The sequence below is a fragment of the Mus musculus genome, chromosome 13 (assembly GCF_000001635.26).
Source record: "Mus musculus strain C57BL/6J chromosome 13, GRCm38.p6 C57BL/6J".
NCBI lineage: Eukaryota > Metazoa > Chordata > Mammalia > Rodentia > Muridae > Mus > Mus musculus.
This window is the reverse complement of record NC_000079.6, coordinates 75,890,332-75,902,376: the sequence shown is the minus strand read 5'-3', so window position 1 is coordinate 75,902,376 and position 12,045 is coordinate 75,890,332. Positions and strand designations below refer to the sequence as shown.

Here is a 12,045-nt window from a genome sequence, read left to right as displayed (position 1 = left end):
AGGAAGCATTGATAATCTAAAAAGAGACTCAGCTTTTCATACCTTTGACTCACACAGGGAAATCTGATGTATTTAATTCCTTACAGGTGCTTTTCAGTGGGAAGAGCTGGAAGAAGATGTCAGGAGGAAGTTGAAAGATTCCGGGGATGTTTCTGATATAATCGAGAAAGTTAAATGTATTTTAAAAACACCAGGAAAGGTAAATTAATTTGACTCTGAATTATAGCTGGTATACCTTGTTGATTATAACATTGAGTCACTAGCAGAGTTAAATAATTCATAAATATAAATGTTTTCCCTATGTATATGTTTCCGTTTAAATGTTTAAAGCATTTAAAACAGAAACATATGTATTTCTTACTAAGACTTTAATTTTTGTGGGGATTAAAATGTGTGAGTCATGTCTTTGAAATGCTCATTTGTGAATTCTGTCTTCAAAACACCCCATTGGAGCCATGGGAACACAGACACCAGCCTGCCTCTGCCTCCTGAGTGCTGGGATTAAAGGCATGCCTCACCTCTGCCTCGCCTGTGTTGAAATGAAAGGCTGCCTAGCTCCTGGCCCTGCAGCTGGACCTCTAGGAGAGATGCTTTTTCACATCACATTCTTTAAATCTGAATAGCATTGTGAAGTGGCCTTGCTCCTGTGTGAACTTTTCAGAGTTGCAAGCAATATAGCTAACCAAATAGACAGTTGAGGAGTCTCTTGAATACATATTAAAAATTATAAACTGGGTTCAAGGTTATAAAAGTACTGATGCTGTATGGCCATAAAACTGCAGATTGTAGAGAGTCTGTGAAGGTTTGAAACATACAATTGTTAAACTTAAAACAACTGTCTTACACAATTTAGCCAGTTTATTCTTTTTGTTTGTTTGTTTTTTGATATTTTCTTTTTTTTTAATTAGATATTTTCTTTATTTACATTTCAAGTGTTTTCCCCTTTCCTAGTTTCCCCCGAAAATACCCTATCCTCTCCCTGCTTCCCCTGCTCCCCAACCCATCCACTCAAGCTTCCTGGCCCAGGCATTCTTCTATCCTGGGGCATAGAAACTTCACAGGACCAAGGGCCTCTCTTCCCATTGATGACTTACTAGGCCATCCTCTGCTACATATGCAGCTAGAGCCACAAGTCCCTCCCTGTGTTTTCTTTGATTGGTGGTTTAGTCCCAGGGAGCTCTGGGGTTACTGGTTAGTTCATAGTGTTGTTCCTCCTAGGGGGCAGCAAATCCCTTCAGCTCCATGGGTACTTTCTCTAGCTCCTTCATTGGGGACCTTGTGCTCCATCTAATGGATGATGGTGAGCATCCACTTCTGTACTACTAAGGCACTGGCAGGGCCTCTCAGGAGACAGCTGTATCAGGGTCCTTTTAGCAAGCTCTTGTTGGCATCTGCAACAAGAATCCCCAGGTCGGGCAGTTTCTGAATGATCAACCTTCAGTCTCTGCTCTGAACTTTGTCTCTGTAACTTCTTCCATGGCTATTTTGTTCCCCCTTCTAAGAAGGATGGAAGTGTCCACACTTTGGTCTTCCTTCTTCTTGAGTTTCATGTGTTTTGCAAATTGTATCTTCGGTACTCTGAGCTTCTGGGCTAATATCCACTTATCGGTGAGTGCATATCAAATGACTTCTTTCGTGATTGGGTTACCCCACTTAGGATGATCTCCTCCAGATTGAACCATTTGTCTAAGAATTTCATAAATTCATTGTTTTTAATAGCTGAGCAGTACTCCATGGTTTAAATGTATAATATTTTCTGTATCCATTCCTCTGTTGAGGGGCATCGGGGTTCTTTCCAGCTTCTAGCTATTATAAATAAGGCTGCTATGAACATAGTGGAGCATGTGGCCTTATTACCAGTTGGAGCATCTTTTGGGTATATGCTGAGGAGTAGTATTGCTGGATCTTCCAGTAGAACTATGTCCAATTTTCTGCAGAACCACCAAACTGATTTCCAGAGTGGTTGTACCAGCTTGCAATCCCACCAGCAATGGAGGAGTGTTCCTCTTTCTCCACGTCCTCACCAGCATCTGCTGTCACCTGAGTTTTTGATCTTAGCCATTCTAACTGGTGTGAGGTGGAATCTCAGGGTTGTTTTGATTTGCATTTCCCTGATGATTAAGGATGCTGAACATTATTTTAGGTGCTTCTCAGCAATTCCTTATTCCTCAGTTGAGAATTCTTTTTGTTTAGCTTTGTTTTTAATAGGGTTATTTGGTTTTCTGGAGTCCAACTTCTTGAGTTCTTTATATATATTAGATATTAGCCCCCTATCAGATTTGGGATCGGAAAAGATCTTTTCCCAATCTGTTGGTTGCTGTTTTGTCTTATTGACAGTGTCCTTTGCCTTACAGAAGCTTTGCAATTTTATGAGGTCCCATTTCTTGATTCTTGAACTTACAGCACAAGCCATTGGTGTTCTGTTCAGAAATTTTTCCCCTGTGTCCATATCTTCTAGGCTGTTCACCACTTTCTTCTCGATAAGTTTTTGTGTCTCTGGTTTTTGTGGAGTTCCTTGATCGACTTAGACTTGAACTTTGTACAAGGAGATAAGAATGAATCAATTTGCATTCTTCTACATGATAACCACGAGTTGAGCCAGCACCATTTGTTGAAAATGCTGTCTTCTTTCCACTGGATAGTTTTAGTTCCTTTGTCAAAGATCAAGTGACCATAGGTGTATGGGTTCATTTCTGAGTCTGAAGTTCTATTCCATTGATCTACCTGTCTGTCACTGTACCAGTACAATGCAGTTTTTATCACAATTGCTCTGTAGTACAGCTTGAGGTCAGCCATGGTGATTCCACCAGAGGTTCTTTTATCATTGAGAAGAATTTTTGCTATCCTAGGTTTTTTGTTATTCAAGATGAATTTGCAAATTGCCCTTTCTAACTCTGTGAAGAATTGAGTTGGAATTTTGATGGGGATTGCATTGAATCTGTAGATTGCTTTTGGCAAGATAGCCATTTTGACTATATTGATCCAGCCAATCCATGAACATGGAAGATCTTTCCATCTTCTGAGATCTTCAATTTCTTTCTTCAGATACTTGAAGTTCTTATCATACAGATCTTTAACTTGCTTAGTTATAGTCACACCAAGGTATTTTATATTATTTGTGAGTATTGTGAAGGGTATTATTTCCCTAATTTCTTTCTCAGCCTGTTTTTCCTTTGTGTAGAGAAAGGCCACTGATTTGTTTGAGTTAATTTTATATCCAGCTACTGCACTGAAGTTGTTTATCAGGTTTAGGAGTTCTCTGGTGGAATTTTTTGGGATCACTTATATATACTATCATATCATCTGCAAATGGTGGTATTTTGACTTCTTCCTTTCCAATTTTAATTCCATTGATCTTTTTTGTCTAATTGCTCTGGCTAGAACTTCAAGTACTATATTGAATAGGTAGGGAGAGAGTGGACAGCCTTGTCTGGTCCCTGATTTTGGTGGGATTGCTTCGAGTTTCTCTCCATTTAGTTTGACGTTGGCTACTGGTTGCTGTATATTGCTTTTATTATGTTTAGGTATGGGCCTTGAATGCTTGATCTTTGTAAGACTTTTATCATGAACAGGCGTTAGATTTTGTCAAATGCTTTCTCAGCATCACTGATATGACCTTGTGGTTTTTATCTTTGAGTTTGTTTATATAGTGAATTATGCTGATGGATTTCGATATATTGAACAATCCCTCCATCCCTGGGATAAAGCCTACTTGATCATGATGGATGATCGTTTTGATGTGTTCTTGAATTCAGTTTGAGAGAATTTTATTGAGTATTTTTGCATTGATACGCGTAAGGGGAATTGGTCTGAAGTTCTCTTTCTTTGTTGGATCTTTCTGTGGTTTAGGTATCAGAGTAACTGTGGCTCCATAGAATGAATTGGGTATAGTACCTTTTGTTTCTATTTTGTGGAATAGTTTGAGAAAAGTTGGAATTAGGTCTTCTTTGAAGGTCTGATAGAACTCTGCACTGAACCCATCTGGTCCTGGTCTTTTTTTGGTTGTGAGACTATTAATGACTGTTTCTATTTCTTTAGAGGGTATGAGACTGTTAGATCATTAATCTCATCCTGATTTAACTTTGGTACCTGGTATCAGTCCAGAAAATTGTCCATTTCATCCAGGTTTTCCAGTTTTGTTGAGTATAGCCTTTTGTAGTAGGGTTTGGTGATTTTTTGGATTTCCTCAGATTCAGATGTTATGTCTCCATTTTCATTTGTGATTTTGTTAATTAGGATACTGTCCCTGTGCCCTGTAGTTAGTCTGGCCATGGGTTTATGTGTCTTGTTGAATTTCTCAAAGAACCAGCTCCTGTTTTGGTTGATTCTTTGTATAGTTCGTTTTGTTTCTATTTGGTTGGTTTCAGTCCTGTATTTGATTATTTCCTGTTGACTCCTCTTGTGTGAATTTTGTTCTGGAGATTTTAGGTGTCCTGTAAAGCTACTAGTGTATCCTCTCTCCAGATTCTTTTTTTTAGGCACTCAGAGCTATGAGTTTTCCTCTTAGGACTGCCTTCATTGTGTAGCATAACTTTGGATATGTTGTAGCTTCATTATTTTTGAACTCTAAAAAGTCTTTAATTTCTTTCCTTATTTCTCCCTTGACCAAGTTATCATTGAGTAGAGTGTTGTTCAGCTTCCACGTGTATGTGAGCTTTCTATTATATATGTTGTTATTGAAGATCAGCCTTAGTCTGTGTTGATCTGATAGAATGCATGGGATTATTTTTGTATTGAGGCCTGTTTTTTGACCAGTTATATGGTCAATTTTGGAGCAGGTACCATGATGTGCTGAGAAGGTATATTCTTTTGTTTTAGGATGATATGTTCTACAGATATCTGTTAAATCCATTCGTTTCATAACTTCTGTTAGTTTCACTGTGTCTTTGTTTAGTTTCTGTTTCCAGTATCTATCCATTAATGAGAGTGGTGTGTTGAATTCTCCCACTATTATTGTGTGAGGTGCAATGTATGTTTTGACCTTTACTAAAGTTTCTTTAATGAATGTGGCTGCCCTTGCATTTGGAGCATAGATGTTCAGAATCAAGAGTTCATCTTGGAAAATTTTATCTTTGATGAGTATGAAGTATCCCTCGTATCTATTTTGATAACTTTAGGTTGAAAATAGATTTTATTCAATATTGGAATGGCTTATTACTTGGGACCTTGTGGTTGGAAATTGTTTTCCAGCCTTTTACTCTGAGGTAGTGTCTGTATTTGTCACTGAGGTGGGTTTCCTGTATGTAGCAAAATGTTGGGTTCTGTTTACCTTACCAGTCTGTTAGTCTATGCCTTTTTATTGGGGAATTGAATCCATTGATATTAAGATATATTAAGGAAAAGTCATTGTTGCTTCCTCTTACTTTTATTGTTAGAGTTAGAATTTTGTTCATGTGGCTATCTTCTTTTAGGTTTGTTGAAAGATTACTTTCTTGCTTTTTCTAGGGTGTAGTTTCCCTCCTTGTGTTGGAGTTTTCCATCTATTATCCTTTGATGGGCTGGATTCATGAAATGATAATGTGTAAATTTGGTTTTGTCATGGAATACTTTGATTTCTTGATCTATCATAATAGAAGTTTTGCTGGGTATAGTTGCCTGGGCTGACATTTGTGCTCTCTTAAGGTCTGTATGACATCTGCCCAGGATCTTCTGGCTTTCATAGTCTCTGGGGAGAGGTCTGGTGTAATTCTGATAGTTCTGACTTTATATGTTACTTGACCATTATCCCTTACTGCTTTTAATATTCTTTCTTTGTTTTGTGCATTTGGTGTTTTGGTTATTATGTGACGGGAGGAATTTCTTTTCTGGTCCAAACTATTTGGAGTTCTATAGGCTTCTTGCATGTTCATGGGCGTCTCTTTCTTTAGGTTAAAGAAGTTTTCTTCTAAAATTTTGTTGAAGATATTTACTGGCCCTTTAAGTTGGAAATCTTCCTTCTTGTCTATACCTGTTATCCTTAGGTTTGGTCTTTCATTGTGTCCTGGATTTCCTGGATGTTTTGGGTTAGGAGCTTTTTAGATTTTGCATTTTCTTTGATTGTTGTGTCAATGTTTTCTATGGTATCTTCTACACCTGAGATTCTCTCTTCTATCTCTTGTATTCTGTTATGCTTGCCTATATGGCTCCTGACTTCTTTCTTAGGTTTTCTTTTTCCAGAGTTGTCTCCCTTTGTGATTTCTTTATTGTTTCTACTTCCATTTTTAGATCCTGGATGGTTTTGTTCAATTCTTTCACCTTTTTGGATCTGTTCCCCTGTATTTCCTTAAGGTAGTTATTTATATCCTTCTTATAGTGCTCCATCATCATCATGAAAAGTGACTTTAGATCCATATCTTGATTTTCTGGTGTGATGGTGTATCCTGGACTTGCTATGGTGGGAGAGTTTGGTTCTGATGATGCCAAGTAACCTTGGTTTCCGTTACTTCTCTTCTTATGCTTGCCTCCTGCCATCTGATTATCTCAAGTGCTCCCTGCCCTTGCTGTATCTGATTGCAGCCTGTCCTTCCTGTTATCCCAGTTGAGTCAGAACTTCTCAGAGTCCAACATTCTTTGTGATCCTGTGATTCAGGGATGCTGTGATGCTAAGATTCTGGGTGTGTCAGAGTTCTTGACAGTCAAGCTTCCTCTGAGACCTTGAGATCCTGGTGTTGACCAAGCTCCTGGGATCCTGGGATCCTAAGACCCTGGGCATGTTAGAGGGCCTGGAATTGGTACCTCCTCTGGGGACCGTGGGGCTGTCTGCTGAGTTCAAAACCAAGATAGACCAGCACCCACCAGAAGGATTCTGAGGTTGAGTTGGGTTCCTGTGTCTGTGCTCCAGCTGGCCCCAGCCACCCCTCATTCTGTTGGAACAGATGTTGTGTTCCACTCACCAGTGATCCTAAGATCCTGGGTGTGCGAAGGGCGCCTGTTGGGTGGAGAGTCCTCTGGAGATGGTGGGACTCTCTGCTGAGTTGGGGCCCAAAGTGGCCCGGCACTGGTGCCGACCAACGGGAAGGAATCTGAGCCACTGCCAATTTATTCTTATTTCAGATCGTGTGATAAGCAAATTGGCTATAGTAGATTAAAAGGGTAAGCTGTGTGCAATGCTTAGGAAAGTATAGGTTTTTCTTTAAATATAAGAAAAACATTCCTTTAGTTATTTTTTAACAGATGATTTAATTCTACAGCCTATATTACTAACATTTTAAAGTTAATAGTTTAATGATGTAATAGTTTTTCATTCGCTTATTTTAAAAGTTGTTCTTACCTTCACTTAGTATATGTGTATATATATACACACGTACATACTCATGCATGCCAAAGAGTACATATATGTGGAGTTGAGAGGAGTTGGTTCTTCCTCCCACCTTTTGGCCTCTAGGGATTAAACTCAGACAGCAAGCGTCTGCTCACTGAGACATCGCTCTGCATGCCCCTTCCCCTGTGAGACAAGGGCTCATTATATAGTCCAGACTGACTTCAATTCTCTTTGTAGCCCAGTCTAGCTTCAAACTTGTGACTTTCCTAACTGTAGCTCCCCTGGTGCTAGTCTTGCATATATGCAACCATACCTGGCTTGTACTAACTTTTCATGAAGATTCTTAATTTTTGGTTGAGAACAAAAATTAACAGAGAAACAAGGAATTAAGGGCCAAGATCTTTTGTTCCAGTAACATGGTGCAGCAAATATCCACAGGCTAGCCAGCCTTATAGGAATCAAAAGGTTGATAAAACCTTTCTTTCAATCTAACTCAACTAAGTAACCCTTTAAAATGCACAAATACCTGCATTGTGTTTATTAAAGTAGTCTGATGAGTTAATGTAAGATTCAAGAGAAAATACCCCACCATCCCACACATACTTCATACATGGTGTAAGATTCACTGTGTGCAGACTCATAACCTCTACATGGATAATATGCAGGGACTTGCTGGTGTTCTGAACTCATGTCTCTTTCTCTGATTTGGCAGGGGCTCCTTTGAGATACTGAGAATAACATTACCTCTGAGTGGTGAAGAGACTGTAATTCTGTGACCCTCTCATCCACCCTTTCTGTTTACCAAGTGTGTCATAGGAATGTAACACAGTACTGAGTTGGCACTTGGGAGAGTGGATTTAAATTCTGAGTGTGTCATGAATTATTGCTGCAGTTTTGAGCAGTTCAGGTTTTTCCTTTAAAGTGGGATAAAGCAAGGCTCTGCAGGTCCTGCCAGCTTCTGATTCCCAGTGGCCCTGGCTGTCACTCTCTGTGTGCTTTAATCACTTGCATTCTAAATGCCCGTTGCCCCAATGGGTGCTGTGGTGCAGGGTTGAGACCTAACAATGGAGGACCAAGTCACTTGTTTCCCTCCTACCATGCTTGTGGAGTTCATGCTGGAGTGGGCTTTCCTTTTCCTTTTCAAGAGAAGAGTATCCCTTTCTTCCTTCACAGAAAATTGGAAACGTCCCTTCAAAGTCGATTAGCCCCGGTAGACAACTAGGCACCACTAGCTCTGATGGCCAGAGTCTGGCGTGTGACTTCTTGAGGGCGGAGGTTCCGCGTTTCCCCAGCTGACTGAGCATGGGCGTTCCCATGGGGATGAGATTCAGAAATCCAGCCAAGGATCTGATGAAGTCATCAATACTAAGGAAAATAATTTCAATAAGAGCCAGAACTAAATGGTTCCAAATGAGGGATTGCGGCCATACAATTTATGGTTGCAGCCATAATTTGGACAACTCTACTTGAAAATGTTAGTACTTGGCTTATTTCATTGTAAAGAAAAACCAGAGACAAGGATGGAGGCAGGTGAAGGGAGCTGCCCTCGGGCTTTTCGGATAGGGATGGGGTCTGCATAGACCTCAGCAACAAACAAGGAACCAAAGCTGAGGTAGACCAAGGCACTGTCGGGGGAGGCCAGCAACTGGGCAGGGACAGAACTGTCTGGAGCTGTAGATCAAATAGTCTTAGTCAGTCTCTCTCTCTCTCTTTCTCTCTCTCTCTCTGTCTGTCTCTCTCTCTCAAAACACACACACAATAAGCATTAGAAAATTGTATTCAAATTGAAATTCACCACTCTGAGATTTTGATTAATGTTCGTTCTTTAGGAGAAAGCCCTGCTAGGCCGTACAAGAGCATGTGCAGTAAGAACACACATATGCCTCCCCTGCTGTGTGAATGGGTCTCAGAAACCCAGGATCTAGAGGTTCCCCGGTCACCACTAAGTGAGTAGCCTTGTGCTACACACAGGCAGCAGATGAAGTGCTCCTGGGAATGTCCCCCTCGGTGATGTGATTAGAGGTGCCATCATGAAGCAATTGTGACTTCCGTGTTTGTTATCAAAGCAAACTGAACAGACTTCCTCTTTTTGCTGTGCTTTTCCTGATAGATTAATTGCCTGAGGAACTGCAAGACCTACCAAGCCAGGAAGCCTCTGTGGTTTTATAATACGTCTCTCAAGTTTTTCCTTAATAAACCGATGCTTGCCGATGTTGTCTTTGAAATACAAGGTATGGCTCAGCTGTGACAGAGGTCACTCTGCATTTTTATTTCTTACTTGCTCCCCTCCCCCTCGAGTTCTAGTTCAGCTTTAAATACATAAAGTAATACTAGCTGGTTTGAGAGAAAATCACTTTATAAACTAAGGAAAGGAATTTCCATTTCCCTCATCCATAGCCTCATCTGGGATGGGGGTGGGGGATGATCTTTAATGTGTCATCTCTGTTTTCATTTCTGTGTTTCTTAAGATCCTGTTTTTAATTCATCTGAAGCCAGCTCTTTTAAAAGCTCATTATCTCTTACTTGATTTACTCAATTTTTTTTAAAAAACTGTCCGATCTACATCAAGCATCCACAGTTATTGCTAAATGTGTCACTGGCAGCACTGTGAGAATTGCTATCACCGGAGCAACGGCAAACTGTCTCTTATCTCTGTGGGAAATAATGCTGCCTAACTTTAATAAAGATGAGCTGTCTTTGAAGCCCATTACTGATTACTTGTATGGATAATTCTGCCACACTACTAGATTAAATGCATAATCTTAAAGATGAATTGTCAGATACCTTCAATTACATAAGGATAAAAGGAGTGGTTTGCAAATAAATGAAGTAGAACTTTAGGTGGGCCATTTTAAAGAGGGAGATGTAATTCTAATTTTGGGGTGGAAATGTATGGCAGCTGGAATAGCATTTGCTTTTCAGTACCTTCCCCCAGCAATATTAACTGCTTTTAACTTTGTCAAGAAAACTAGAGAACTGAACTTTTATAAAAAGCTCTGTTGGCAGCATCATAGGCAGTGTGAGCCTGGGACTCTGAAAGTGGGACAGTAAGAGAGACCTTGAGATATATTTAAAATGTGGCGGGGGAGGATACATGAAGAAGCCATAGACTATCTATAGCTCTCTCTCATTGGGTTAAAAGACCAGCAACTGACTAACCAGCCACTGGCCGTGGTATATGTGGGTTTATTAACTGCCGAAATAAAAAAAAGAATAGTCCAAAGTGTCTGTCTGAAGCCAGCTAATAAAACTCGTTTGCAGGTGGAGAAAGTGTCCTTAGAGGCCCAGCAAGTGGCAATCCCAGAACTAGCTCCTACAGGAATACTGTTGATGAAGGCATTTGTGGAAGCCCCTGAGTGTTCTGTAGAATAGAGAAACACCAGTGTGGATGGCTAAGCAGCTTCACATTCCAACAGAAAACACCACATCCATTGTTAAAAAGAAACTTACCCCATAAATTGGAAAGATTTGTATCTTTATCGAATTAATCATCTCAAGTCTGTTTTGAAAGAATTTCTGTGTTCTGCAGATAACTGATGGCGCTGGAGCTGGCACTGTGCTCTTTGCCAAATGACTTCCCGTGGGTCACGGAGAGGTCTGTGCTTTACCCACATCCATGATACCAGCTGATTAGTCACATACTGAACCGACTCTGAAAGACCCCCAAGAGTTCTGGGGCCTCACAACACCTTAGAGTAGGCTTTTCATGAGGGATAAATGTGGTGGGAGGGAAATCTGAAGTGTATGTGGTGAACATACATGTGTTGTTCATCCATCGAGGCTGAGAGGTATGTTCTGAAGACTGTCTTCCAAGACCTGTGGGTTAAGCAAGTTGGCATCCTTGTGGGACTCCTGGATGGTGCTTGCCTAATAGTTGTATGGCCAGGGCTAGCCAGTTTCTTACCACTTTCACAGTATTTGATACATATAATATACAGTCAGACCAGAATTTTTTTTTAATTTTAAACAGAGTATCTGGCTATACTGGAGCTCACTGTGTGGTCAAGCCTGGTCTTGAACTCAAAGAGTTCTGCCTGCTTCTGCCTCCCAAGTGCTGAAAGATATGCACCATTATACCAGGATGTAGAATTCATTTCTTTCTTTTCTTTCTTTTTTTTTTTCTTTTTTTTTTTTTTTTTGGTAATGGCTTTATTCTTTGTTTGAAATTTCTTTTTTCAATTTTTTATTAGATATTTTCTTCATTTACGTTTCAGATGCTATCCCAAAAGTTCACTATACACTCCCCCGGCCCTGCTCCCCTACCCACTCACTCCCACTTCTTGGCTCTGGCGTTCCCCTGCACTGGGGCATATAAAGTTTGCAAGACCAAGGGGTCTTGATTCCCAATGATGGCCAATTAGGCATCTTCTGCTACATGTGCAGCTAGAGACACGAGCTCTGGGGGTACTGGTTAGTTCATATTGTTGTTCCACCTATAGAGTTGCAGACCCCTTCAGCTTCTTCGGTACTTTCTCTAGCTCCTCCATTGGGGGCCTGGTGTTCCATCCAATAGATGACTGTGAGCATCCACTTATGTATTTGCCAGGCACTAGCATAGCCTCACCAGAGACAGCTATATCAGGGTCCTTTCAGCAAAATCTTGCTGGCATGTGCAATAGTGTCTGCGTTTGGTGGGCGATTATAGGATGGATCTCCGGGTGAGGTAGTCACTGGATGGTCCATCCTTTCGTCTTAGCTCCAAACTTTGTGTCTGTAACTCCTTCCATGGGTATTTTGTTTCCTATTCTAAGGAGGAATGAAGTATCCACACGTTGGTCTTCCTTCTTGATTTTCTTGTGTTTTGC

The 12,045-nt window shown here is 40.4% G+C and overlaps 1 protein-coding gene across 6 annotated transcripts in view; it reads left to right on the top strand.

Moving 5' to 3' along the window:
- The window catches only part of Rhobtb3 (Rho-related BTB domain containing 3), a 74,288-nt gene that overhangs the window by 41,448 nt on the left and 20,795 nt on the right, over positions 1 to 12,045 (top strand). For all 6 annotated transcript variants that reach the window (NM_028493.2, XM_006517411.4, XM_006517410.4 and 3 more), the window contains 2 exons: positions 87 to 199; positions 9,351 to 9,471. In NM_028493.2, coding sequence (NP_082769.1) covers positions 87 to 199; positions 9,351 to 9,471 — 234 coding nt within the window. The remainder of the gene's footprint in view (positions 1 to 86; positions 200 to 9,350; positions 9,472 to 12,045) is intronic.